The sequence below is a fragment of the Glycine soja genome, chromosome 1 (genome assembly GCF_004193775.1).
Source record: "Glycine soja cultivar W05 chromosome 1, ASM419377v2, whole genome shotgun sequence".
In the NCBI taxonomy this organism is placed as follows: Eukaryota; Viridiplantae; Streptophyta; class Magnoliopsida; order Fabales; family Fabaceae; genus Glycine; species Glycine soja.
Window position 1 is genome coordinate 52,963,917 of NC_041002.1, and position 24,610 is coordinate 52,988,526.

General features: G+C 34.5%; 5 protein-coding genes across 8 annotated transcripts; 2 read left to right on the top strand and 3 right to left on the bottom strand.

The window, feature by feature from the left end:
- The first annotated feature begins 1,683 nt into the window (after positions 1 to 1,683).
- Positions 1,684 to 9,376, top strand: LOC114422000 (phosphatidylinositol 3,4,5-trisphosphate 3-phosphatase and protein-tyrosine-phosphatase PTEN2A-like). Its single transcript, XM_028388164.1, has 13 exons — positions 1,684 to 1,907; positions 2,324 to 2,762; positions 4,090 to 4,191; positions 4,279 to 4,335; positions 5,479 to 5,544; positions 6,663 to 6,839; positions 6,937 to 7,023; positions 7,115 to 7,179; positions 7,247 to 7,323; positions 7,895 to 7,941; positions 8,052 to 8,182; positions 8,453 to 8,522; positions 8,662 to 9,376. The coding sequence occupies exons 2-13, from the start codon at positions 2,343 to 2,345 to the stop codon at positions 9,181 to 9,183; spliced, it is 1,821 nt and encodes a 606-aa protein (XP_028243965.1). The 5' UTR covers positions 1,684 to 1,907; positions 2,324 to 2,342; the 3' UTR covers positions 9,184 to 9,376.
- A 793-nt stretch (positions 9,377 to 10,169) lies between these two features.
- LOC114422006 (F-box protein SKIP2-like) lies at positions 10,170 to 12,433 on the bottom strand. Its single transcript, XM_028388176.1, has 2 exons — positions 10,495 to 12,433; positions 10,170 to 10,403 (listed from the first exon to the last, which is right to left on the bottom strand). The coding sequence occupies exon 1, from the start codon at positions 12,212 to 12,214 to the stop codon at positions 10,496 to 10,498; it is 1,719 nt and encodes a 572-aa protein (XP_028243977.1). The 5' UTR covers positions 12,215 to 12,433; the 3' UTR covers positions 10,170 to 10,403; position 10,495.
- A 2,875-nt stretch (positions 12,434 to 15,308) lies between these two features.
- Positions 15,309 to 17,491, top strand: LOC114422015 (cyclin-D3-2-like). Its single transcript, XM_028388187.1, has 4 exons — positions 15,309 to 15,899; positions 15,996 to 16,197; positions 16,308 to 16,438; positions 16,522 to 17,491. Exons 1-4 carry the CDS (start codon positions 15,501 to 15,503, stop codon positions 16,792 to 16,794), a joined length of 1,005 nt encoding a protein of 334 aa, XP_028243988.1. The 5' UTR covers positions 15,309 to 15,500; the 3' UTR covers positions 16,795 to 17,491.
- A 3,020-nt stretch (positions 17,492 to 20,511) lies between these two features.
- On the bottom strand, positions 20,512 to 22,791 carry LOC114422024 (ADP-ribosylation factor 2-like). Of its 4 annotated transcripts, none has more exons than XM_028388207.1 (6): positions 22,626 to 22,791; positions 22,304 to 22,493; positions 21,892 to 21,962; positions 21,561 to 21,680; positions 21,294 to 21,412; positions 20,512 to 20,837 (listed from the first exon to the last, which is right to left on the bottom strand). In XM_028388207.1, exons 2-6 carry the CDS (start codon positions 22,449 to 22,451, stop codon positions 20,747 to 20,749), a joined length of 549 nt encoding a protein of 182 aa, XP_028244008.1. In that variant the 5' UTR covers positions 22,452 to 22,493; positions 22,626 to 22,791; the 3' UTR covers positions 20,512 to 20,746. The 4 variants fall into 4 exon arrangements, with proteins under 4 accessions (XP_028244008.1, XP_028244023.1, XP_028244001.1 ...); XM_028388222.1 differs by having other exon boundaries at positions 22,304 to 22,459; positions 22,547 to 22,791; XM_028388200.1 differs by having other exon boundaries at positions 22,304 to 22,480; positions 22,626 to 22,790.
- A 411-nt stretch (positions 22,792 to 23,202) lies between these two features.
- Positions 23,203 to 23,947, bottom strand: LOC114405781. The gene is made up of 2 exons (XM_028368277.1): positions 23,696 to 23,947; positions 23,203 to 23,618 (listed from the first exon to the last, which is right to left on the bottom strand). The coding sequence occupies exons 1-2, from the start codon at positions 23,714 to 23,716 to the stop codon at positions 23,409 to 23,411; spliced, it is 231 nt and encodes a 76-aa protein (XP_028224078.1). The 5' UTR covers positions 23,717 to 23,947; the 3' UTR covers positions 23,203 to 23,408.
- Between the last annotated feature and the right edge of the window lie 663 nt (positions 23,948 to 24,610).

Here is a 24,610-nt window from a genome sequence, read left to right on the forward strand (position 1 = left end):
AACAAGCTTCCTCGCCAAGCGACCATTCCAACTTAGTATATGAACATTCTTCAACTTCAACCCTTTAGCTTTTCTTTAAGGTGCATTAGGACTATGCAAAAACACATAAAAACCTAATAAAATTTCATAAATTTAACTACATGCAGTTTAACTCCTAAAAGAAGTAAATTCTAGCTAAATGGGACAAACATGACAGTTATTATGAAGAAAGTGAGATAATTATTGCAAAAATTAAGTGCTAACATGAGTATGCACAATAATTATCAATTGTCTAAAACATATTACACTAACACTCTCTATAAATTACAATCATCATCCTCAAAAATATTTATGCAAGGGAATTCTTTTAACAATTAAAAAAAGAAGTGTTTATATAATTTTACAAAATTCTAAGATGATTAGTGTAATTTACTATATTTTTCTTAATCATGATATTAGTATAAATTTTTTATAAAAATTTTTAATTTTTTTTAAAACATATGACTCGCCATTTTTAGTGAGACATCTAGTTCCACTTTTAATCATGTTTTTTTAATCTATAAGACTTCAACATCGATTTTAGTAACTTAAAATGATTAATTTTGTCTCATATGTGAGGTTATTAAAACATGTAATGATGATTAACTTTGTTTAATAATTAGTCCATCGTGTTATCACATAATTAAAATATCTAATAATAATTAATCATTCATAACCACAACAAGTGAACAATAAAAAAATACTCAATTTGAAACTCAAACAAACAAGAACCTTCTTTTAACTTAAATAGGCACTTTGAGGGATACTATTTTTTCTTTGAGTAAATTATATTTGTATCTCGTATGTTTTTCTAAAATTGCACTCAACATTCTTTCTTTTTTTTTACATTGCTTTTATCTTCATTCTGTTAATGTCGTTAATTAACGTCATTTGAAATATGTGAGTAGACGAAATTGTTCTAACATCTTTGTTACACTCGCATCCATACACATGATGAGTGCAATGTGAGGAAGAAGATGATGGTATTTTAGACATAAATTTTAATTAAACGTCATGTTATTAACATGTGCCTACTTTCTGCTAAATTATTTAACGGTGTTTATAAGGGAGGAGGTCTTAGTGTAATACGAATTAAATAATTAAATTTTTTTTATAGGATGAAAAAAAGAATAGATATCAAATACAATTTGAAAAAAAAACATAGGAGGTACAAGTGCAATTTACTCTTTTATTTTCTCAAATTACAAAATTTAAGATCATCTATATGCTTCTTAAATTATACATAACCAACACATTATTTTTTTTTTCTAAATTGCAAATTGATTCCTCTTTAATTTTTTATACATGGTTTTATTTTCTCTTTTTTTCATGATTTTATTTTTCACATTTTAAAAAATTTAAAATCTACAATTTTAGTCAAATATTTAATTTTATATTTATTTTTTATATTTTAATTAATTAAATTATTTTTTAATGGTGCCTTAAACCAATATGTATTTTTTTATTTACCTTCATTATGGAAAAAATAATGTTAAGTTTAATCATTTAAGATTAATTGGAACATAATAAAAAAATCAAATGTATGTAAAATTATGGTTTTGTTAAATTTAGAGAGTAAAATCGAAAAAAATAAGAGAATTTAACAAAAAAATTTTCTTTATCACTCCTAATCTTAGTTCGATGATAAAATCGTGAATTGTGAAATAAGTAATAACGGTCTACCAGATGATATGAATCTTTCATTTTCCACCGACGAGCTATTTATTTCATTCTCCCATGGGATTTCCAATGTCAAATTTCCGATGACTCCAATCAACCTGCATTGATCTAAATCCCAAACTTGCAAATCACGTGTTTCTCCTTCGCAAAACCATTGTTCCTTGCGAAACAGACCGAATAGTGTGCATCGCCACCGATTCACATCACAGGTAAGTGATCCACTTCTCTTGCATTTTTCATTCTTTGTATTTACGATGTGAACATGCTTATTCATTGTTTACACATTACAATTATTGCTCGTGTTCAATCGCAAATCTGCTCAATCTGTATCAGTGAAGCTTCCATTTTCAGATCTCTCTGTTTATATTCCCGACGCCAACGTTTTTGGACTGTTTTAATTCAATATATGTTATAATCCAGTTAATTTATGAGAGAATGGTTTCGATTCTGCAATTAATTAGCTTGTGTGAAGTAGATGTTTCAAATTTAGGTGTTCTTTTGGCATTATCATATATTAATTTTACCACCAACATTCTATGGTGTATATTTATTTTATTTAGTTAATTTGTTGTTAGCTGCTTAAAGTTAAACTGCTCATGAATTAGATTGGTTTTCCATTCTGCAGAACTGCATTTGAGTGACTCATGGAACCAGCTTCAGCTGATTCTTCATCTCAACCTACTCCTCCAGCTTCTAATACTGAAGAACAACACTCAACCAAAGTGTCTGGACAACCTGGCAATGCACATGATTCGCAATTGTCGTCACCCACTTCTGGCATATCATCCTGGGCAAGAAATCTGAAATTCCCACAGGCCCTTGGGCTTGGAGCACAACAGAACTCCCAGACCGAAAATGCTGGCATGTCAGCTTTTGCTCGCCTGACTGGTGGGCTTGGATTGCGAACGCCATCAAATGAAACTGCTCCAGTCAAGTCAGGAGCCGAGCAATCTAACTTGATTGAATCCGTCACCAAAGGGTTGGTGGACTCTTCCAAGAGTGCAGTAAAGGCAGTGCAGGTCAAAGCACGCCATATTGTCTCTCAAAATAAACGTAGATACCAGGTCAGTTGAGTACCAAATTTTACACCTGGCTTGGTTTTACCTCTTCTATGTCCATACCATGGGATAAATTGTATAACTGATGTATGTTATCATGTCCAAATCTGCTGGTTAAGGCACTTGCAGTTGTGTGAAGTGTGAACTCAAGTTCAATACCTGCATGGTTTGTTTTTGTCACCTGTTCCTCTCGAATAAGTTGATTAACAAAATGAACCCTTATAGTTAGTTATTTACTTGTTTTCTGTTGATATGTTTTCTGCATCAGGGTTATGTCATCATTTATCTGCATTGGCAGCAAATTTAGTTTAAAATTGGTTATAATTATATGAATAGGTACACGACCTGAATGATACTACTAGTGCTGCTGCCAACCATGTTATTCCCTGCTATATTGCATTTATGAAATATCTCACATGTATCAGTTACAACAAATCTTATAACATCATTATTTTTTTTTTTTTGCTTGTTAATCTTTGCACTTCTTTTCCTAAAAATATACTGATGGGTAAGCTATGAGTCATTCATTAAAAACATTTAAAAAGAAAAAAAAATATTTTATGTGGTTTCTTCCTTTTGGCATGTTCTTATTTTGTTACATTATACAAGAGGATATGATGATCGTTTTGTATTTTGTATTTTGCAAGTGATATACCTAATTGTTAAAACCACATATCCTCTTGGCTACTGTATAATAGTTGTGGACAATTTTGATAGCTATTCAAAATGGTAATACACTAATACCCAAAAATGTTCCTTAACGGCATGCATCCCATCAAGTTAAATATGCTGGATTTTGATCTCAACCTCGTCACTTCACAATGCTTTTATCAATCAAATAGTTCACACAATCTACCAAAACTTTAGGCATGTTCTGTGTTTTCAGTTCACAAATGGATAAGAAACAAGCTCTAGAAAAACATCTTATAGGAGTTTATGAAATTATGTACAAAAACTATTGTTGCAAAAATTTTAGAAGAGCATGTACTCAAAATATTGTATTTTCCAAGTATCTTCCTGGAATCTTAGGTTTATTACCTCCTATAAAAGAGTTGTTCTGTCTCCTAACATTCTTAATAAGAAAAATATGTTGATTTTCCCACCATGCAAAAAGCATCATGACAAAAATGGTCACTATCTCGAATTTGTCTGTTGAAGAATCTAATTGGCATTGACTGCTTAGTTAATGCATCATACTCTTGTGTATCTGATGCTCTCTCTGGTACAAGTTGACATAGTTTACCCTTTTTTTTTTTAAAGAATTGACTCACCTTCCTTGTTGATTTCATTTTTTCTTGTACTTTAATATTTCAACTCTTATTCTCTGTAACAGGAAGGTGGATTTGATTTGGACATGACATACATCACTGAAAATATAATTGCTATGGGATTTCCGGGTGGTGATTTTAGCTCTGGAATTTTTGGATACATTGAGGTATACTTATAGACAGTCAGTTTGTCTCATGTTTAAGCCAAGCTCAGTCATCATTCAATTTTGTTTTAAGGGGGAGCTGTGTTGCAGGGGTTCTATCGCAATCACATGGATGAAGTGATCAAGTTTTTTGAAACGCATCATAAGGTAACATAATATCTATTGCAGTCCTGGGATCCTATTTTCTTCTCATCCTGTAGCACTCGAGAGAAATTGGGAGCATATGAGACTTGAGTTCTGTGTTGGAAGTATGGGATTCTCATATATGGAAGTATGAGACTTTGGGCTCTCTAACTGCAGTGGCTAACTTGTTGTGTAGATCTCCCGAGGTTCTTATCAAAAGGATGGTCAAAGAAATCTAGAACAGAAACAAAGAGTACTTATCTTCTGGTTAACAGCTAAGGAATATAGAAGAAAACAATTTATAAGAAAATGTGAACTATCCCCTGTTAAACCCATTAAAATTAAATCCCTTCATATATCATAGAATCCCTTAGTTAAAAAATCCTAACCCGCAGAATAGATAACATCCAATCTATCTAAAGTAAAATAAAAAGAAACTGAAAGGTATTCGTAAAGTATAAGCTTCATTGCATTTTTAGTTCCCGTGCTTTAGTCTATGTGTGGTTTTGGTCCTCTTAATTTTAATTGCTCCTGTTTAGTCGTCATATTTTCCTATTTGTTCAAATTAATTTTTGTTTCATTTTATAAATTTTATTTTTTATTGTTATTTAAATATTTTATACATTTTTTCTTTGCTAATTTATACGAATTATTGATATGCCATATCTCTATTACATTTCTATTATTTATTGGATAACATTTTGAGGTGAGGAACTTACTTTGAACTATTACGAAACTAACAGGGCCAAATGCGAGCAATTAAAATTAGGAGGACTAAAATCGCTTATAGGCTAAAGAATGGGAACCAAAAGTGTAACTATGCCAAACATATAAAATAACACTGCTACAACACTTGGATTAATGGTATCATATACAACACTCATCTACAGTAGCCCAAACAGCAACCCAACATTTAATTATAATTGACAGTGATCTTGAACTCTTCTGCTAGATGTAAAGAGGTACTTTGAGTACCTGAAGATCTTGAAATTCTCCCAAGCTCCAACTTCCTCTATGAATTTGAGCAATTACTATCCACTTTTCTTGTTTCACTAAATGGTTTGCTAGGACAATTAATTTCTCCTAGTATCTTGATATACTGAGTGTTGTTGACAATTTATCTATGATCTTCTGACAATTTTGTTCTCTTGAAACCTTGATGTGCAGGGAAAATACAAAGTATACAATCTTTGTTCAGAAAGGTTATATGACGGATCATTATTCCAGGGGAAGGTGCGATTTTCATCTTTATTTTCATTTCAGAAATCTATTTGATATAGTGGTATAGATGGGCAATAATTTTGACGGTTACCTATCATTTACCTTTCTAGTCTACTGGACACAGCACTTGTCCTTTATATTCAGTGCACTTGTTCTTTATGTTCAACTTCAAGTTGAAAATTGGAGTCAACTTGCCAGGATGATTTGCAGTGTAGCTACTGTAGAGTTTGGTAGAAAAATTTGAGCAAAAAAAAAGTTTGGTATTTTTACTTGTTTTAAATGAATATGATGGTAACTCTTGCTCCAAAACACTCGGAAAGACAGGGAAATATCATTTTCTTTCCTCTTAAATTATCCCATGGGGCCCTGGTAAAGATAAATGATAAGGCAAAAAAATAGAAGTATTCTAAATTTTATACTTTTACAAATAGACATCCTAAACTTTAATTTGGTCTCAATTAATCCTTAGACTTCATGTATTAAATTAATATATCTTTCTGCTACTGCTATTAAATTATAAGGAAACTAATCCTAACCTTTAATATTTTTTAATCTAAACCATTCAATAATTTTAAATTAAGAAATCATAAAATATTTTCATAGGAATTTTATGAAATGATTAGGAAAAATAAACAAAACCATGATGGTATGCTAGTTGTTCCTCTTGTTGGACCCCCCCAACCTCTCCTTTGCTCAAACAATACAAGACTACATTCTAATGAGAACTCCTTTTATTGGGAAAAGCTTGGAGATATGACAAGGTAATAATGGTAACATAAAATAGGAGCCCAGGACTGTATATGTTTCTAGGTTGTCTAACTTTGATGGTCGATATCAGTTATAGTAGGACAATACCTTGCATATCCTCATCACAAGTATTCAGAAGATCCTATTGACAAATTTTCCATTGTCATTCCTAGGAACCCTTACAATATTTTAGAGTGTATGAAAACATCACATAGGAACATACAAATATTGGATATAAATGTGGAGAGATAATTATTTTACCTTTTAATTGCAGTTTGGTTTGGCAGATGTCCAAAATAGAATTAAGGAATGGACCACAATATTTTAATCAAATTATTGTAATATTCTTGTTTGTCCCATTAACCTATTGGGATTGTTTTCAGGTTGCAACTTTCCCATTTAGTGATCATAATTGCCCTCCTATTCAACTTATAGCATCATTTTGTCAAAGTGCATATTCATGGTTGAAGGAGGATATTCAAAATGTCGTGGTTGTTCATTGTAAAGCTGGTATGGGGAGGACTGGACTGATGATATGTAGTCTTCTTTTGTTTCTTAAGGCAAGTTATGATAATCAACTTCAAAGACTTTGGAATGTCAGTTGTGCACTTTTGTCTTTGAATTTTGCAATTTTTGACTGTCAATATCTTTTTGCAGTTCTTCCCAACTGCAGAGGAAGCCATTGATTACTTTAACCATAAAAGATGTGTAGATGGAAAGGCTTTAGTCCTCCCTAGTCAGATTGTCAGTCATTAATTTTGGTTTATTGTTTTATTTAAAGATGTAATATTCTGGACATATTCTTCTAAAATAATTTATTTCTGTAATTTTTTAGAGATATGTAAAATACTTTGAACGGACTTTAACACACTTCAATGGAGAAGTCCAACCAGGACGAAGGTAAGATGTAATTTTGTCACAATGTACCAAAATTGAAAAAGGATCCTATAAATTTGGACTTTGACAGGTGCATGCTAAGAGGGTTTCGGCTTCACAAATGCCCTTATTGGGTTAGACCATCTATTACAATTTCTGATCATACGGGTAAGTAGCAAAGGTTATTGCTTTCTCTTCATGTCGTTTGAATTTCAGTAATATTCTAAGTTATGTAGGAAAATACTCCATAAAAAGTCTTTTCCCTTCTATATCTATAGTGTGAATTTCAACACATGGTTTTTGAGCAAAACTAAAATTAAAAGCACTTACATTCCAAGTTTTGCATGGGGAGAAAAGGAAAAATGTATAATGGTCCAACTATAAAAATAAAAATTGTATGCAGTCAACAAATGTTGTAACTGATAAAGGAGTAAATGGAAGAATGGACATAAAATGAGATGACAGCTAAAAAGAAGTCCTCAATATTCTCTCATTTAAGTATAGCTCAAGAAATTTGAGCATTCATCTGGGGGTCTGGTTCAGAACTTCAGATATACTACTATGTACCTTCAATAGGGTTGCACTTTTTAACCTGAAAGTGCCTGCATCTTTCCCAATTGAATTTAAACCAAATTAATCGATATGCATTTCTACTTCTGCAAGATTCTAGTCTGTACTGTACTTTTTCATGCAACTGATATTTTAATCTACAAAGCCTGACATTTTAACTTATTCTCAGGAATTCTTTTTACCACAAGAAAGCATCCCAAAACAAAGGATCTAATGGTACACACTATTTTTTAGGCCATCTTTTCTGAGTATTGATTCTTTCCTAAAGCCTCAATGCTATAGATTTGAATTTGATTACTGAATTTACTTTCTAAACTCATTTGCAGCCAGAAGATTTCTGGATCAGTGTACCAAAGAAAGGAATTGTGGTTTTTGCCCTACCAGGAGAGCCTGGTCTAGCAGAGTTGGTAGGAGACTTCAAAATTCAGTTTCAAGATCGACAGGGAGATTTCTACTGGTTTGTTCAGAACACCTATTTCTTTTGGTCACCCTTTATTTCTGCTTTTCAATCACTTATCAGAATCATTATGATTGTATTGTGGCTTATATAGTGATTTTATCAGAATCTTTTTGATACGAAGGCCTAAATGTTGTATGATGAAGAATAGTTTCATTCCCTTTTCCACTATACATTAAAGATTTGTTCTCTTCAAAATTGTGTATAGTATGAAACAGTTTGTTTACATAGATTAGCAGCTTTCTTGATGTACCCCTTTCTTCTTGGCAGTTGGATGAATACAACGATGACAGAAAACCGAAAATTTTTGGATGGTTCAGATTTTGATGGTTTCGACAAGGTAAAATATGCACTTTTTTTCAATGTTATTTTGCATGCGGGTAAACCTTAGTATCTTACGGTGATTCTACCCCAAGGTACCTCTATTGGTTTATTCTCTGAACCTGACGATAATTTAAACTTATGATTGCACCCTTCAGAGAAAGATCCCTGCTCCAGGATTCAAGGTGGAAGTTGTGATGATAGACTATAATGGCACCCTACCTGCAAATACAAAATCAAATCCTGCCAGCAAAGGATCTGATGGAAACACAAGCAATGCCCTACCTGGTCCAAAGTCTACTACATCTAATTCAAGTGAGAGTAAAGTCCCTAGAAACGGAGATGATGATGTATTCTCAGACAGCGACGAAGAGGAGACCCGGGATACACAAAGCAATAAAGCTGCAGCTGAGTACAAATTTATGGCACCTCATCAAGTATCTGAGGCAACAAATGACCATGTAGGGATGTTGACACAGAAAACGGATCAGTTGTCACTGCAGCATGAGGGATGCAAGCAAAACGATGCTTCTGAAGAATCACCTACAGATAAACTTCATAAAAATCATACAGGCAATAAGAGTACAAACATGGGATCTGTAGGGGCAAGTGACATCAAGGCAATCGCAGCAGATGCTTCAGTTTTTTCCTTTGGAGATGAAGATTTTGACAGTGATTGAGAGGATGTGGGATGAACTATTGATTGATTTCAATACTACTCAGGAAAGACATTAGGCATTACGGAATTCATTGGTTTGCCCCCAATTTGTTGTCAAAAGGACTATTCTGTATTTTATTATTTAAACTCTGTATATTTTAAAGGTTACATTTTTACATGATTTTTTCAAGTATTCTACATGATATGCTTCACCATCCTCAACGGCCTATGGAGAATTCTAAAAATCATTGAGTTGAATCAAAAGGTAGCAAATACAAGAGACCGGCATTTCTTTACAAAATGACAATGCTATTGCTGGGTAACAAATCCAACACCGAATATGTGTTTGATTTTACTTTATTATTATTATTATTATTATTATTATTATTATTATTAATTTGTTGATATCTAACGAGTCTAATACAGTCAGTTAAATGGGTGAATTATTATAAATCTCTTACTATTTGTCAAACATAAAACTTAAATTCTTTTGCTGGCTGCTAACAGAAACAGATGAAAGTAACACATTTTCCTATCTCAAGTAACTAGTTGTGCATTTTGAGTTAATGATTTATATATTGGTATTATTATTAATAGATTTTCACCATCAGAAGATCAGATGCAATTTTAATAAAAATTAAAGGTTAAAATTAAAGTTGCATAATAATAATGTTAATATAAACTTTTATTAAGGGAGTTATTGAGATAAAACTTTAATACTACATTAATTAAAGAATACCACTCCAAATGCTACAGCTGAGTATTGTTTCTGTACCCTGTGAGTTAATGAAGCATTTTAATGTTTCCCAACTTCCGGTGATTATATTTTGTTTCTATCTAAATCGTACCGTATAAAGTTTGCAGACCCAACTTATGGCCTGTTTCTGTACCATGAGTTAATGAAGCATTTTAATGTTCATTCAATTAAAAGTGGTTCCCAACTTCCTGTGATTATATTGGCTACGTACATACAATACACACGCCAACAGTAGTAGTAACAAGTATATCAAGAGGGAACGAGATTTTCTGCAGTTTTTATCTTCTGTTTTTTTTTTTTTTGTCAACTCTGCAGTTTTTGTTTTATCAAAAACTGCACTAATAGGAAATAAAACAGACTTTTTACTAAGGTGATATAACCAGAAATGCTGACAAATCAATGAGGGTGACTGACAAATCTAGTCAACAAAAGAAATGCTGCTGCTATCAGCTACTCAGGCAAAAACAAAAAGTCACATAGCAACCCTGCAAAGAACAGGCAATCGACATGAGAACTATTATAGATATATTGGGGAATGCGAACATGGCAAGACTGTGTTTGCGCTTTCTTACTAACATCATCCAAAACTGCTACTGGAGACATTATCACTGTTAGACCACCTTCTGAAGGCACCCGGTACTAAATTTCTACCAGCCGAAAACCCAAACCTTGATCTTAACATTGTCATTCGGTTGTTATTATTACTTGAAGAAGCCTCAGCCTCGGCCACGGTAGTTTGGTTGATGATGTTTGGTAGAAACTCTACCGTATTATGCTGAGCTCCCCCAACCCCATCACTTGCACCCCCATCCAAAGCTTCAAATTCACTATCATCATAATTAAACGCCAAAGAAACCCTCTGTTCTCTCACCCACTCTACCCCTTTACCAGTAATCCTTTTGCACTTCTTCACCTTAAGCTTAACCAAATTGGGACACCCCGAAGCTAGAGCCCCAATCCCAGCATTAGACACAGGGCACCCTTTAATGCAAAGCTTCCTGAGTGCAACACACTTATCAGCAATGCACTCAATCTCCGCATCACCAACGGTTCCAATCCCACAAAGGGTCAACCTCTCCAGATTCCCGCAATTAGACGCAATCGCCGCCAAGCTCGAAAAAGTGGGATAAACACCGATCAACACAAGCTCCTGCAAGTTAAGACAGTGTTTGGCAATCGCAACCAACCCATCATCACCAATCCTATTAGTCCTCCACCCATCAATGTGAACCTTCCTCAATAACTTACACCTCTCAGCAACCGCACAAAGCCCCACGTCGGAGCACTCAGCGGTCTTCACAACGTGCAAAGTGTCCAACCCTAAACATTTAGACACGGCAACAAGCCCTACATCGGTAACCTGAAGCTTCTCCAAGTGAACCTCAACCAACCCATTGTTGGAACATCCAACCCTAACCAGAGTCTCATCCCAATCCCCCGTGCACCCAATAACCTTCAACGTTTGAAGCTTCTTCGAGCCAATCAAAAGCGGCGCAAAGCTTTGCCCGTTAACGAGCTCCTTCAGGCATATAGATTTCAACGAAGCCGCGGCACCAACCGCCATGTCGCCGATGTGGTGGACCCCACGTAGCCGCTTTAGCGTTAGATCTTCCAAAGTAAAGCATCGATCGAGCACCGCCGCGATTCCCTTCGCGCCGAACATGCACGACGCGCATGATAGCTTCTTCAGCGCCTTGCAGTTGTCGCCTACGCCGGCCATTCCGAGTTCCGTTATGTCACGGCACCCGCGCAGCTTCAGGCGCGTGAGGTTCCTGCACCGCAGCGAGATCAGAACCAAAGCCTCGTCGTTTATGCTCGCGCACTTTCGGTCGCATCGTAGAGCGAGTTTCGTGACCGAGTCGAAGCGGTTAAATAGGGAAGGGACGAAGTCTAGTAATTCCGGCTGTGCGTTCAGGGAGAGCCGGTGCCGCCTCTGGCCGTCGACAAGGCGCCACCGGAGGCATACCAGAGAGCACCGTTTCCGATCGGCGGTGTTCAGGAAATGAAAGATTGCGGCCAAGCAATCGTCGGAGAGACGCAGGGTGTAATCGGTGGAATCAGAATCGGTGTTTGGGTGTAACTGAGCAATTTGGAGGCGGTTGAGGTCCGACGGAGGCGCGGCGGAGGTGGACGGTGACTGTCCCATGGAGAAGGGAGGGTTTGTGCAGGAAGTGGCGGAGAGGTATGGAAGGATTTTAAAACGTAAAAGAAAGCAGCGCGTGGAACTTAAGGGTGGAGGCGCGTGTGTTACTCGCGCAACCACAGGGGCGTGGCCGGGATTTGCGTATGGATTCATGCATCAGAGTCAGCCCAAGTACGTGATAATGGGCTTGCGTGTCCGTGTCATCTTGGACCTGGCCCCTTCTACTTTGCTTTTTTTCTTCTTCTTTCCACTTTTCTATTTTTCTCTCTCTTTAATATGCACCAGGGAGTGTCACTTTACATTTTTTAAAAAAATAAAAAGAAGAGAAAAAGATAGAAAATGGAGGTTGATTAAATAGAAAATAAGAGTACGCAGTTAATTCAATTCCATATGGTTTACAATTCAACGTTTCAGGTCAGTTTTCTTTTTCTATTTCCATTAAAATACATGGACCTTTAAATTTCTAGTAGACTTTCTCGTGATGTTTCCGTCTTGTGAAATGTGAGTTTTCGGAAATTTCACAGGTCTTACTTTTACCCAACAAGTCTATATCTGTTCCGCCACATTAGTAAAGTTGAAACAGAAAAAAGGGAAGTAAAATGAAATACTAGTACCTTAGTTACGTAGAACAGAGCGATTGGAGGTTGTTGCTCCAATATGATTGACTCGTAAAACCTCTCTTCTGCAAGAAAATGTGCACATCAGTTGCCTTCCCTCCGATAACACAATCAATCATGAAAAGTTGATAAATATAAAATTATTTGTTGTTACTGAGTCACTCACTGAATTTAACAAAAAGTTATATTATTTACATCACATTTTTTTTAAAGGAATAAACTCATATTATTTTATTATTGATAATGTCAACAATACAATGTAGGACATAATGATAAATGTATGGACTATCATTAGTAATAGCCACTCTAGCAAGAGTATAAGCAGCTGCATTAGCTTGCCTTCTAATCAACTCAATTCTAAAATGAGGGAATTGAGATAGGATGGTTTTACAATCACTTATGGTTAAACCAGCTTCAGAGCGATCCTGCCAGTGGTCGTGAATCGTGTCAACAACGTTCTTGCAATCCACTTCAAAAACTACGTGGGACATATAATATATTCAAATCAGCAACCCATTGCACTGCATCCAATAATCCCAGTATAACATTCTTTTACAACACTAGCAAAAATAAGTATAACAAAAGTAATAATGAGCTAGTATAAAGCAAAAACCGGTATTATTATTAGGTAAAATTGTAAATTTGGTCATCCTATTTGTTTCAGAATTCGATTTTGATTCTTTTATAATTTAATTTACAAATTTAGTCCCACATTTTTTTTCAATCTCGTTATTTCAGTTCTCAACCCCAAAATTGAACATTGAATGTTAATTGCTTACACTAAATGTCGTGTGTCGCGCTTTTATTGAACATTAACAGCCATGTATTGTAATTTTATTGGAGATTGATATTAATTAGGTGCACGAAATTATCGTGACGGTTAATGTCTAATCTGTGCAGGTATTCAGCTATCTCATTTGGCTTTTGCATATGATATTATGCTTCTATCTAAAGGAGATATCCCTTCCGTGTCAACTATGTTTGCCACGCTTCAGCACTTCTATAGGGTTTCAGGGCTTTTCATCAGCTCTGATAAATCTGCCATATATTCAGTCGGTATTAGGCCTCATGAGCTTTCTCATATTCAACAGCTTACTGGATTTAACTTGGGTGACTTCCCTTTTAGATACTTGGGTGTTCCCCTTTTATCATCTAGATTAAATGTATGTCACTATGCTCCCTTACTTTCCAAGATTACTGGCCTGATTTAGGGATGGAGCAGGAAGTCTTTATCTTATGCAGGTAAACTAGAGTTGATCAGACAGTTATTCAAGGAATTGTGAATTTCTAGATGGGGATTTTTCCTTTGCCTCAATCTGTTCTGGACCGGATCAACGCTTCGTGTCGTAATTTTCTGTGGGGCAAAGCGGATATTGACAAAAACAAACCCTTGGTTGTTTGGTCAGTAGTTTGTTCTCCGAAAAAAGAAGGGGGTTTTGGCTCCTTTTCGCATGCGTTTCACTTCTTTGTAGTGCATACTGACTCTTTAATTAGGGGCAGATCCACATCAGGTGTTCAAGGAAAATTTCGTTGTCTGGCTATAGCAATTACAGTCTACTGCATCTGACTGTCTATGAACAAACTGATTTTTAAGATTATCAATTTTATGTAGTAGAAGTTATTAGTAATATTAAGTTTCTTTTGTATAGACAAGCGCACATGTTGTATTTGTTTTAGCATCTTGATATAGACCTTCTTGTATTATGGAGATTTTTTATTTTCTCTAACTGCAAGGTATGTCCCATTTATTGTTGTATCATTTTAAGTTTAATATAATTTACATTTTTCAAAAAAAATACGATATATATGACCATCAACATGCAAGGTCGAAGTTAGGGACTAAAATAAGAAATTTGGGGCTACACATTATTGGCGAGTGGAATGAAAATAATGGTCACTTATTGTTCTTTCATTTGCATCCAAATGATCCAACACAGCACGAGAACTTTTGAAGCTCCTTTGGTGACTCATATCATATATAGCAAAATCATCCATTTCACATCATGGTTTACACTTGGCCGGATGTTTAATTGTCACATTCAACTTAGCTTAAACAAAATATTTGCCTTTTAATAACTTTTTATAAGAGTTTTTAAATCACATAATCATCATTTTCAAAAGTCAACTTAAAGTAAATAAATTTATGTTAACTTATAGCACCGTGCAGCTAATGGTATGTTTGATTTAGGGGAAAAATTAAAAGAAAGAAAATAAAAGAAATAGAAAATGAAATGATTGTATAGGTTAGTTTCCCATTTCTCATATATATAACGAAAAATGGAAAATTATTTGGTTTATTTTTTATTTTTTGGAGATGGAAATTCTTAATTTTTTCAAATTAAATTACACTTGTAATAAATAAATAAGTAAACATTTCAGCTTTTTAATTCATGTTATTAGTCTTTAGATTATAGGTTTTAATGTAAGTGATTTTTTAAGAAGTAAATGGGATTTTTTTTTCTTAAAGTAAAAAGCTATTATTTTTCAAATAGGAATAATTTAGATAACTACACTAAAAAAAGAAAAAAAAAATATTTATTTTATTAATATAAATACTTATTTCAATAAATAAGTTTAAAGAAAAAGACGATTAAAAAAAAACAGCACTAACAATTATCAAAAACATTTTAAGGAATTAGGAAAGGCGGGAAGAATGTGACAGACAGGAAGCAAAAGGAGAAGGTGGGTGGAAAAGAAAAAGACAGAGCATAGATTTATTTGTTTGTTTTGGGTACTGACTCTGAGTATGTAAATGGCTTCCTCTCTATCATAAACCAATTATCTCTATTCTCTTCCCTTCTTTTCTTTGAACCACCAACACCATGCCTCAACCACATTCTCCCTCTTTCCTCCTCTGTCAACAACACTACTCTTTCTCTTTCCAACAACATTCTCAAACTCTCACCCCACCTTCACCTTTCACTTTTCCCGACAACCACCAACACGACCACCTTCTCTCTCTACTCTCCAAACAGCGCGCCACGCATTCCTCTTTCTCCCCTCGCCACGACGTCGTTCGTTGGATTTCCACAGTCTCCGACTTCCACGCCTTCGCTCCTCTCACCACCGTTCTCGCCGTTAACTACTTCGACAGGTTCGTCACCACCCTAAGGTTTCAGAGCGAACAAAAACCATGGATGACTCACCTGGCAGCACTTGCTTGCGTCTCTCTCGCCGCCAAAGTGGAGGAGACACGAGTGCCACTTCTTTTTGACTTCCAAGTACGTTTTCCAATATCGCTCTTTGCTAGTGTCCCATGTTGTTTGTTTCTCGTGTTTCAACGTGGAAGCTTCCTTTTTTTTTCGAATTTTGATTAGGTGGGGGAATCGAAATTCTTGTTTGAAGCAAAGACTATACAGAAAATGGAGCTCCTAGTGTTGTCCACTCTCGAATGGAAAATGAACCCTGTCACCCCAATTTCTTTCTTCCAACACTTCCTCGCTAGGCTTGGTTTAAAGCGCCACTTGCATTCGGAGTTTCTGTGTAGGTGCCAACGTCTTCTTCTCTCTGTCATTGCGGGTAAGTAATAGACTAATAGCAATGTTAATAAATGAGATACATATAAAACAAGACATTCATATTAAAGTGAAATTTACCGGGTTCGATTTTTTTATATTTTTATTTTTCAGATTCAAGGGTTATGAGTTATCTTCCTTCTACACTGGCTGCTGCTATAACGATCCACATTATTAAAGAGATTGAACCATTGAATGCTACGGAGTACCAAAATCAGCTTCCTGGTTTACTTAAAACTAGTGAGGTGTGTCACTTTAGCTTCAATTGTTCAAATCTGCCACGGATTTTATTGGCTAATTGGAAGATTTTGGTGGCTATATGTTACAGGAACAAGTGAATGAGTGCTACAAACTGATGCTGGGACTTTACGTTTCCAGCAACGGCATTCACAATTTGAGGCGCAAGCGTTTGTCCGAACCTAGTAGTAGCCCAGATGGGGTCATTGATGCATCTTTCAGTTGTGACAGTTCAAATGATTCATGGACTGTTGCATCACCTTCAGTTGAGCCAGTGTTTAAGAGGAGAAAACCTCAGGACCAGCAGATGCGGTTGCCTTCAGTGAATCGAGTGGTTATTGATGTTCTAAATACTCCTCGTTAATAACATATCTTAGTGTTCCTTAAAGAACAAAACTTATATGCAGTTTCTTATTGCTGATTTTCAATCAGAATTGAAGTTTCACCTAGGTAGTCTCCTACCAGTGTAACCTCTAAATTTGATTGAACAACAACACCTACAGTATCTAAGGAACTGCATTTAAGTTTTGTCCATCCTTAAAACATGGTAGGTTTATTTGGAACCGCATGAAGATATCCGGGAGTTATGTTATGGAGGTGAACTGCATTATGTTCTTAGTTTTAAGGTAGCTGGGTGAACATTTGAAAATGAACGAGGCAGAGAGACTCCATTCCTTCACTTTGTTGTTTAAGTGGAACAAGGATCTGATACCGAGTAGAAACATGAATGTAGTTTTACCTGTGTTAAGTGTCCAGTGCAAGTTCTGTTTCACGCCAATAAGCACAGTCAAGAGATTTCCTTTGTTTCTTTGTTATCTTCCAATCTCCCCCTGTTAGTACAGAACAGGAACTACACATGGAGGTTAACAGATAAACAAAGATGGGCGTAATGTCTTTACTCTTTAGTGATGCATTAGATAAATAAATGAAACTCTTGTAAGTGGTCAAACTAGACCCGATATCAAGTCTTATTTGTATTCCTCCGGGAGATACTCATGGTTTCTACAATGAATACGTATGGGGAACCCTATTTTCCCTATAGCATACCAAATTTACCAATCTATTTATGCTTTCAGTTATCTCAATATGCGGGAATCATTTCCTTTTTCTGAATTAGATACTAAGCCTATGCTCTGAATTGAAAAGCTTTGATTGCAACTCCTTGGTCAGCGCTTTTTGTTGGCTTGGTCGAAATTCATATATGGACAACACTAACCATTGGAATGGATATAGTATAATTTGGTTCCATTTGAGTCATCCCGATTTCTGGACATTTGGACTGATTTTTTCGTTACTAAACTGGGCTCTCAGTTCTACATTCTATATCGTGAATATATAGCTATTTTCTTGTCAATTATTGGAGGAAAAAATTACAATTCAAAATGTATGGATGTTTCAATAGTCATATCAAACTTCTTTTTTTCCTGTTTGACATTAAGTATGAAAATGGGACTTTTAATAACTTTCATTTCTACATTCTATTTCATGAATATATAGCTCTTTTCTAGTTAACTACTGGAGGAAAAAGTTACAATTCAAACTGTATGAATGTTTCAACAGTCAGATCAAACTTTTCCCCCCCTGTTTGACATTAAGTATGAACATGGGACTTTAAGCAATTAAGTGTCTGTGGTTGCATATTTAATGCAATGTTTGCTGTCACTACCATATTAAAGTAGTAACTGCAAATGCAAAGTCCATATTATGAACACTATGTCTGTTGTCTTATCAAGAGTTATTTTCTTCTGGTTAACTAAAAATTGGTTGTTGAAATTTAATCATGCCTGTTTTGAGCACTTGTCACTATAAGGTAAATAGATCAAAATAGAAAATGCATTTTGCACGCTATGTATAGGAAAAGAGTGAATTGAATAATCAAATAATTATGAAGATGAACTTTATAGCTGCTACGATCAATATAGGTTATGGGTGAAACGTGTTGGAGAAATTTTTGGAAAGATGAATTCTCTCTCTCTCTCTGAGCTTTTAGGAGTTGTGTCTGACTTTTATGTTTGAAAAGTGATAGAGCTATGCAGTGATAATATAGGTATTGCATTGCACAGAACAAGAGAAAACATGCACGCAAAAAAAGGTAAAATGATCAAGGGAAGACCGGTCATCAGAGGAAGAAATATTTGAAAATGACAAACTTTTGACATAGGGGGAGAGGGCGTGGCTTTGTTACCCCTGCGGTGCCGTTTCTTTACCTTTTTTAACTGAGTTATGGTCACTGGTCAATTATATGTTGCGGTTGCATCATGCCATAGTTATGATGGTTTTTAATCCACGGCATAAGATTTTCAAAGTGACAGCTATATCGCGGCCGAACAATAATTCTAGGAGACATGATGAATCTGTTTCAGATTGAAATTTGGCAATTGCAATACATGCAGTGTTTTCTTAAACTTTAGAGAAGCTAGGAAACCATAAACTTAGGTTGTCTTGATCAATTGATAACATAATTTCCTTAGGGTGCAGGGTTCATACTTAATAGTTTCGTAAATAGAGTTCTTTTTTTCAGATTTGTTACCATACCAGAAACAAAAAGATTGTGGCATGGTTGTACTCTATTTGGGAGCTACTATAGTATAATTTTGTATATAGTCTATTAACTTGTTTATGTTATGTGATTCTCGCGGCATAGTAGTAAAGTTGTATGGTGTAGGGACCACAGGTATGACCGTGGCTTGCGAAATTAAAAGGATTCTGATGTACCAAGAGACAGAAGATGTGCACAATGATATCAAATTAAAGTTGCTACCTAGCATCAAAAGCTAATAAGGAGCCAGCATGCTCTTCATGCAAATAATATTAGGTGCGTTGTGATTTTGGTAAAAAGTGCCAAATTTATGTAAACCAATTTTGTTTGCGCAGTCATAATCTACCTCTTTTAGGGCATTTGCCGTCTTAGCTTTGCATGCTATTTGTAGTAGATGTGTAGTCTAGCGGCTTAATTATCAGGCTAAGCTATAGGGAAATGAACACGGCAAGAATCACTTTTACAGCAAGCTATTAGTTTGCTTATATAAAGTAAATTATCAAAATCTACACGGTAAACATGTCACCTTTAAGTTATTATTACCATTTTCCATATAAATCTTTACAAATAAGAAATAAAGTAAAAGTATGATGACATTTTTACAATTATTTTTAAAATAAAATGAAAACAGTTCATATTTTCATAAATCAAACAAATTTTTAACTGAAAATTGAAAGGCCAACAGGATCTTGTTCTTAATATTAGTCTCTGTTAGATCAATTATGTAAAGGCTAAAGTTATCACAATCTAATTATAATGTTTGGGTAAATAATTTAATTAAACACTTAGTTAATAAGCTTATCACATGATCAGAGCTTGTATAGTAAGTTTCACAAGGAATCTTCGTGAAATATAGGCTAAAAAAGTGTATATGATGATAGTCATTAATAATTTTCAAGATGCTTTTTTTAGGGACCACAAAAATCTTAAGTTAAACGAAGACACGTCTTGAATGATTTGTTACATCTTTAACAAACCCTAGCACACAAGAGCCCCGCTAGCTGCGAAGCCTAAATAATGCAAATGTCCTTCTATCGCGCTGATATTGAGTTTTTGTTAAAATAGTGAAGGCTAGCTATTAGGTAAAAACACGTGAATGATTTCATATTATCCTTAACAAAAATACGATGTTCAAGCTAAAGTCGTGTTATTTATATTTCATTCCAAATTTATGCATGGAACTGTTGTTGAAATCTATATATTTCGTTGGCAAGGCTTTCCGCCAGAGAAACTCTGTAACAGACAAACAAAATAAATATAAGTTTCTTGTTTTTTTCTTAATTACATTGTCATAATTTTTCATGCTTGCCTTTTACACTAGAGTAGTATACATTTGCTGCTCTATACATACATGAACCATTTAATAATAAAGAAGTACTAGCGGCACACTCCTCTTATCACATATTTTTCTATTGATTAAAAGTTATTAAAAACTAAAGAAATGAGGAGAGAGACATTAAATGAGAGGTAACACCCACATAAATTTATGATTTTCAATAATTAATAAAAAATAATGTGTTCAAAATAGCATGTTAAAGAATATACTGGTAACATTTCTCTTAATATTATTAAATACTGAAAGCGGGGTGTAACGTGTACATAATACTCCTCAGAGTTTATATACTTATATCATAGTTATTGATATTATTATAGATGGTTCAAACTTCAAATAACAGATACCACTCATTTATGCCTATAAACAAACGAGATATTGTACATAATATATATAACAGTCTCAGTATTCAATCGAAGATCAGAAACGCAATCAGAGCTTGGTTCATCTTGTCTTGTTAGTTATGTGACTAGATAACCAATCTAGCCCCTCATAGAGTCCTTGGCCGGACGTAGCACAAGTTGGCTGGATGTACCTTCATCAACCAAAAAATAGCTAGAATAAGTTAGACATTAATTATTTTCACGACGTTAATACTTATTTGTCGAGATATAAGGTAAATAGCTCATTGAGGGTATCTTGAACTCAAAATCTCAAATCAAGATTGTTATGTGTTTTAATTATAAATCAATGTCTTAGGTGACACTTGGTCTGACTGTTTTTAATTTCATTTTTAAAGAAAATAAAAAAAAGATTGAAAATACGTTTGTTTAAAATTAAAAAAACATTTTCTTTAAAAAATATTTTACAAAATAGACTTAAAATCGAAAATAACATTTTAATGTTTCTAGTCTTTATTGAAGAAGTAAAAACACCATTACACCTTAAAATATTTTATTTTCGATACATATTGAAGAAGTAAAAACATATTAATGTTTTTAGTCTTTATTGAAGGAGTAAAAACAAAAATAAACACTGAAATGTGACATACCAGCGACGCAGGCGGAGTGAATGTAAACCGAGTTTATCTGTAATTTCCGCAACACTTAAAGCATTTGGAAGATCTTGCTTATTGGCAAATACCAATACTGTAGCGTCACGAAGTTCATCCTGCAATGCTCATGATTATCAAGATGATTGCAACATTATTTTACCTTTATGTCGAAAGCCAAAGCTTTATTTTTTTTCAATTTGGAGTGCACAGTGGATAAAAATTTAACCATGATTCAAAGTCTATGGATATTAAAAAATTACTAACCTCACTCAACATTCTATGTAACTCATCCCTGGCTTCTAAAATTCTTTCCCTATCGTTACTATCTACCACAAAGATAAGACCTTGTGTATTCTGGAAGTAGTGTCTCCACAATGGTCGAATCTGCACAGAATTTGGCATATAATCAGATTAAAGTAGTTTGAGTAGCATCTGCATGAATGTTATCATATACTAATGTACCCATATATAATACTCTAGCAAATAAATCTGTAAAGCAACGGATTTCAAATGGAGCTCAAATACTTAACAAGCAGACACTCAAAGCTTCATCCCTAATTAATAAATTAAGATGTGGCCAGAAAATCACAAATACCTTGTCCTGTCCTCCAACATCCCAGACGGTGAAGCTGACATTTTTGTACTCAACAGTCTCCACATTGAAGCCTAATCCATCGAAGGTATATGTACAAAATTTCAATCATTTTCATTTGGCACTCGTATAAGTATTGTACAAAATAATCATATTGGAATCATTAAAATTAAAAGATAACTATATATATATATAGGTTTTTTAAATAATCATGTGACCACTGACTGTACAAGTACAAGATTAGAGTCCTAATCTGCGTAGAAGACACATGATAATATAACTAGTACGAATTCAAGTAGCACCACGCAGAACTTCCAAAATTCAATACATTTAATGCCGAGAGAGTTAGGAACTGCTTATAAACGAAAACGATGGTTTAAAGAACGCATGGAAAAATACGGTGACAAGTTGGAACCTATTGTGGGTATTGTAGTGACGATTTCTCCAAGTTTCAGTTTGTAGAGTATTGTTGTTTTCCCAGCAGCATCAAGACCCACCATCAGAATCCTCATTTCTTTCCTTGCATAAAACAATCTCAATAGCCGTGACACCGTCAAACCCATTGTTGCCTCTGGTTCAACCAATATTTAAGCTGAAAAAACAACCTAAAAGTAAAACCGTGGAAAATGAAAAAGAAAATTTACTTGTTTTTTCATACCAAAAAATAGAACCCTTGGAATTCTTTTCTGGTTTTTCTTTTTTCAAACTGTGATGAAAGAAGAGGAAGCTATGACTACCTGAAAAAATGTAATTTTTTTGTTGAGAAGCAGGGGAAACTTAAAACTTAATCTGTTGTTGGTACATGTAACCAGAAAATAACACCAGGCATCAATACTGCACTAATAGAAAGTGAGAATAGGATTCACATGTTGATTGCTGAGAGAATAAAATGATTGATGGGCATGCCATTTGAAAACACGGGCAATAAAAAGGGAATTAGAGGGTTATAAGATTGATTTGGTGATAAAAGTAAAAAAAGATAGAAGAAAAAAGTTTTTTTTTTGATAAAATATTAACAATTAACTACTAACATTTGTTCATGAAAAAATAAAAAGGAAATTATGATTTTCTCACACTCCTCCATGCAAAAGTGATCATGTGATGTGATATGAATTTTCTTGTCCCTTATGTAAGATTCGGATCGCACGGTACAGAAGTTACATTAGCGTCAAACCAAAGCAATCGAATATGTAGCAAAACAATTTTCACTTCATGCTGCGGAGACGCAAAGCAAAAGCACAACCATACTTTTTTTATACTTGTTTTGTTAATTTGGATATTTTATGGTGAAGTTACGGGAGATGAAAGAAGGAATTTGAAGAATCAGCCTTTTCTATTACAAAAGTAAAAACAAGGATTTATGCGATCAATTCGATGATTAATACATCATTGACACTAGTTTGTCCATGTCTTTGTGCCTATAGGACAACTAGCAATAGCAATATAAGAAAATTACATTATTGGCAAAACCTATATGTCCTTGGCTAAACAAATTGATCAAAGAACATAATAAAATTACATTATTTTTTGGAGATGGCATCCTTCGCTGACTGTAGAGTGGATGCAACAGCAGCAGCAGCACCAGCAAGTACACCACCACTGGTGTTGGTGGAATGGGGCTGGTGAATTACCTGCACGTTCCTCTCTTCTTGCCTTTGCCCTGCTGAAGATCGATAATCCACAGTTTCCACTTTCTTTTCCATGCCATTTTGTGCATTCACAATCTCATTCTGACACAAGAGTTCATACAGATTCACTAATAAATAAATAACAATGTAGGGAAATGAATGGCTGGAGTTACACTTACCTTCTTAGCCTGTTCGTTCATGTTAACCAAGCAAGTTAGAAAATGTGATTACTTCCCCTGAGCCTGAGGTGATTTGTAATCGAAATTAGACAGTATAATCAAGCTCTTTTTCTAGTTTTTCTCTCTACCCGGCAAACACGAAATTTACGTGTTTTTAAGGAGAGTCGAGGATTATAGACCAAGTCTAGGAGAAATGACGACAACGTAGGCGGAGGAAAAGGGCCTCTAATAACCACACACCCCGCATGTCACCGCATCACATGCCCTCCCATTCCAAGTAATAATAAACATTTGGGATAATTTTAACACTTTGAGGGATTAAATATGTTTTTATCATCAGAAAATCCATTACATTAAATTTTATTTTTCTTGGTTTTGTTCCGCTAATTTTTAAACTAGGCGAAATTGGTTTACATCAAGGACTAAAACTAAGTTTTTTTAAAATAAAATATCCATTTTGACTAAATATTAATGACCAAAACCATATAGTTTCAATAATGCAAGAACTAAGGCTAATTTTGACCAAATTTTCATGGACCAAAAACACATTTCACTGTAATAATAAAGATTACAGGAATTCTTCAAGAAAATCATATTAAAAAATTGTTTTTTGTTTTTGAACACTTGCTCGATATAGAAAAAAAATTGACAAATGCATCAGTGGCCAGCCTTATTCTCTGTATTTTTAAAACCGTAGTTTTGTTCCTTGAAGATTTGATCAAAATTAGTAGTCGTCTTTTAACACTTATTTAAAAAAAAAAAAAAGATATGGTTTTGGTCTTGGTCTTGATGCCAAATCATGTTTTCAACTCATAAATTAATTAGGAGTCCGATATGTAATTTTCCCTGAACTGTAAATGATTTGGTCATCACATGAAAAAAACGCAGAAAATGGAATAGTGCTAATCATCAAAG

What these genes read in the sequence shown, in the direction of transcription:
- LOC114422000 (XM_028388164.1), top strand. Translation starts at nt 2,343, where the DNA reads ATGGAACCAGCTTCAGCTGATTCTTCATCTCAACCTACTCCTCCAGCT. An exon ending in TTTTTGAAACGCATCATAAG is followed by an intron (nt 4,336 to 5,478) that starts GTAACATAATAT and finishes CTTGATGTGCAG; the next exon opens with GGAAAATACAAAGTATACAA. An exon ending in GTCTTCTTTTGTTTCTTAAG is followed by an intron (nt 6,840 to 6,936) that starts GCAAGTTATGAT and finishes ATCTTTTTGCAG; the next exon opens with TTCTTCCCAACTGCAGAGGA.
- LOC114422006 (XM_028388176.1), bottom strand. Translation starts at nt 12,214, where the DNA reads ATGAATCCATACGCAAATCCCGGCCACGCCCCTGTGGTTGCGCGAGTA.
- LOC114422015 (XM_028388187.1), top strand. Translation starts at nt 15,501, where the DNA reads ATGCCTCAACCACATTCTCCCTCTTTCCTCCTCTGTCAACAACACTAC. An exon ending in CACTTCTTTTTGACTTCCAA is followed by an intron (nt 15,900 to 15,995) that starts GTACGTTTTCCA and finishes AATTTTGATTAG; the next exon opens with GTGGGGGAATCGAAATTCTT. An exon ending in TCTTCTCTCTGTCATTGCGG is followed by an intron (nt 16,198 to 16,307) that starts GTAAGTAATAGA and finishes TTTATTTTTCAG; the next exon opens with ATTCAAGGGTTATGAGTTAT.
- LOC114422024 (XM_028388207.1), bottom strand. Translation starts at nt 22,451, where the DNA reads ATGGGTTTGACGGTGTCACGGCTATTGAGATTGTTTTATGCAAGGAAA. An exon ending in TACATAGAATGTTGAGTGAG is followed by an intron (nt 21,413 to 21,560) that starts GTTAGTAATTTT and finishes TGAGCATTGCAG; the next exon opens with GATGAACTTCGTGACGCTAC. An exon ending in TCACTCCGCCTGCGTCGCTG is followed by an intron (nt 20,838 to 21,293) that starts GTATGTCACATT and finishes TGGTTGATGAAG; the next exon opens with GTACATCCAGCCAACTTGTG.
- LOC114405781 (XM_028368277.1), bottom strand. Translation starts at nt 23,716, where the DNA reads ATGAACGAACAGGCTAAGAAG. An exon ending in TGAACGAACAGGCTAAGAAG is followed by an intron (nt 23,619 to 23,695) that starts GTAAGTGTAACT and finishes CTCTTGTGTCAG; the next exon opens with AATGAGATTGTGAATGCACA.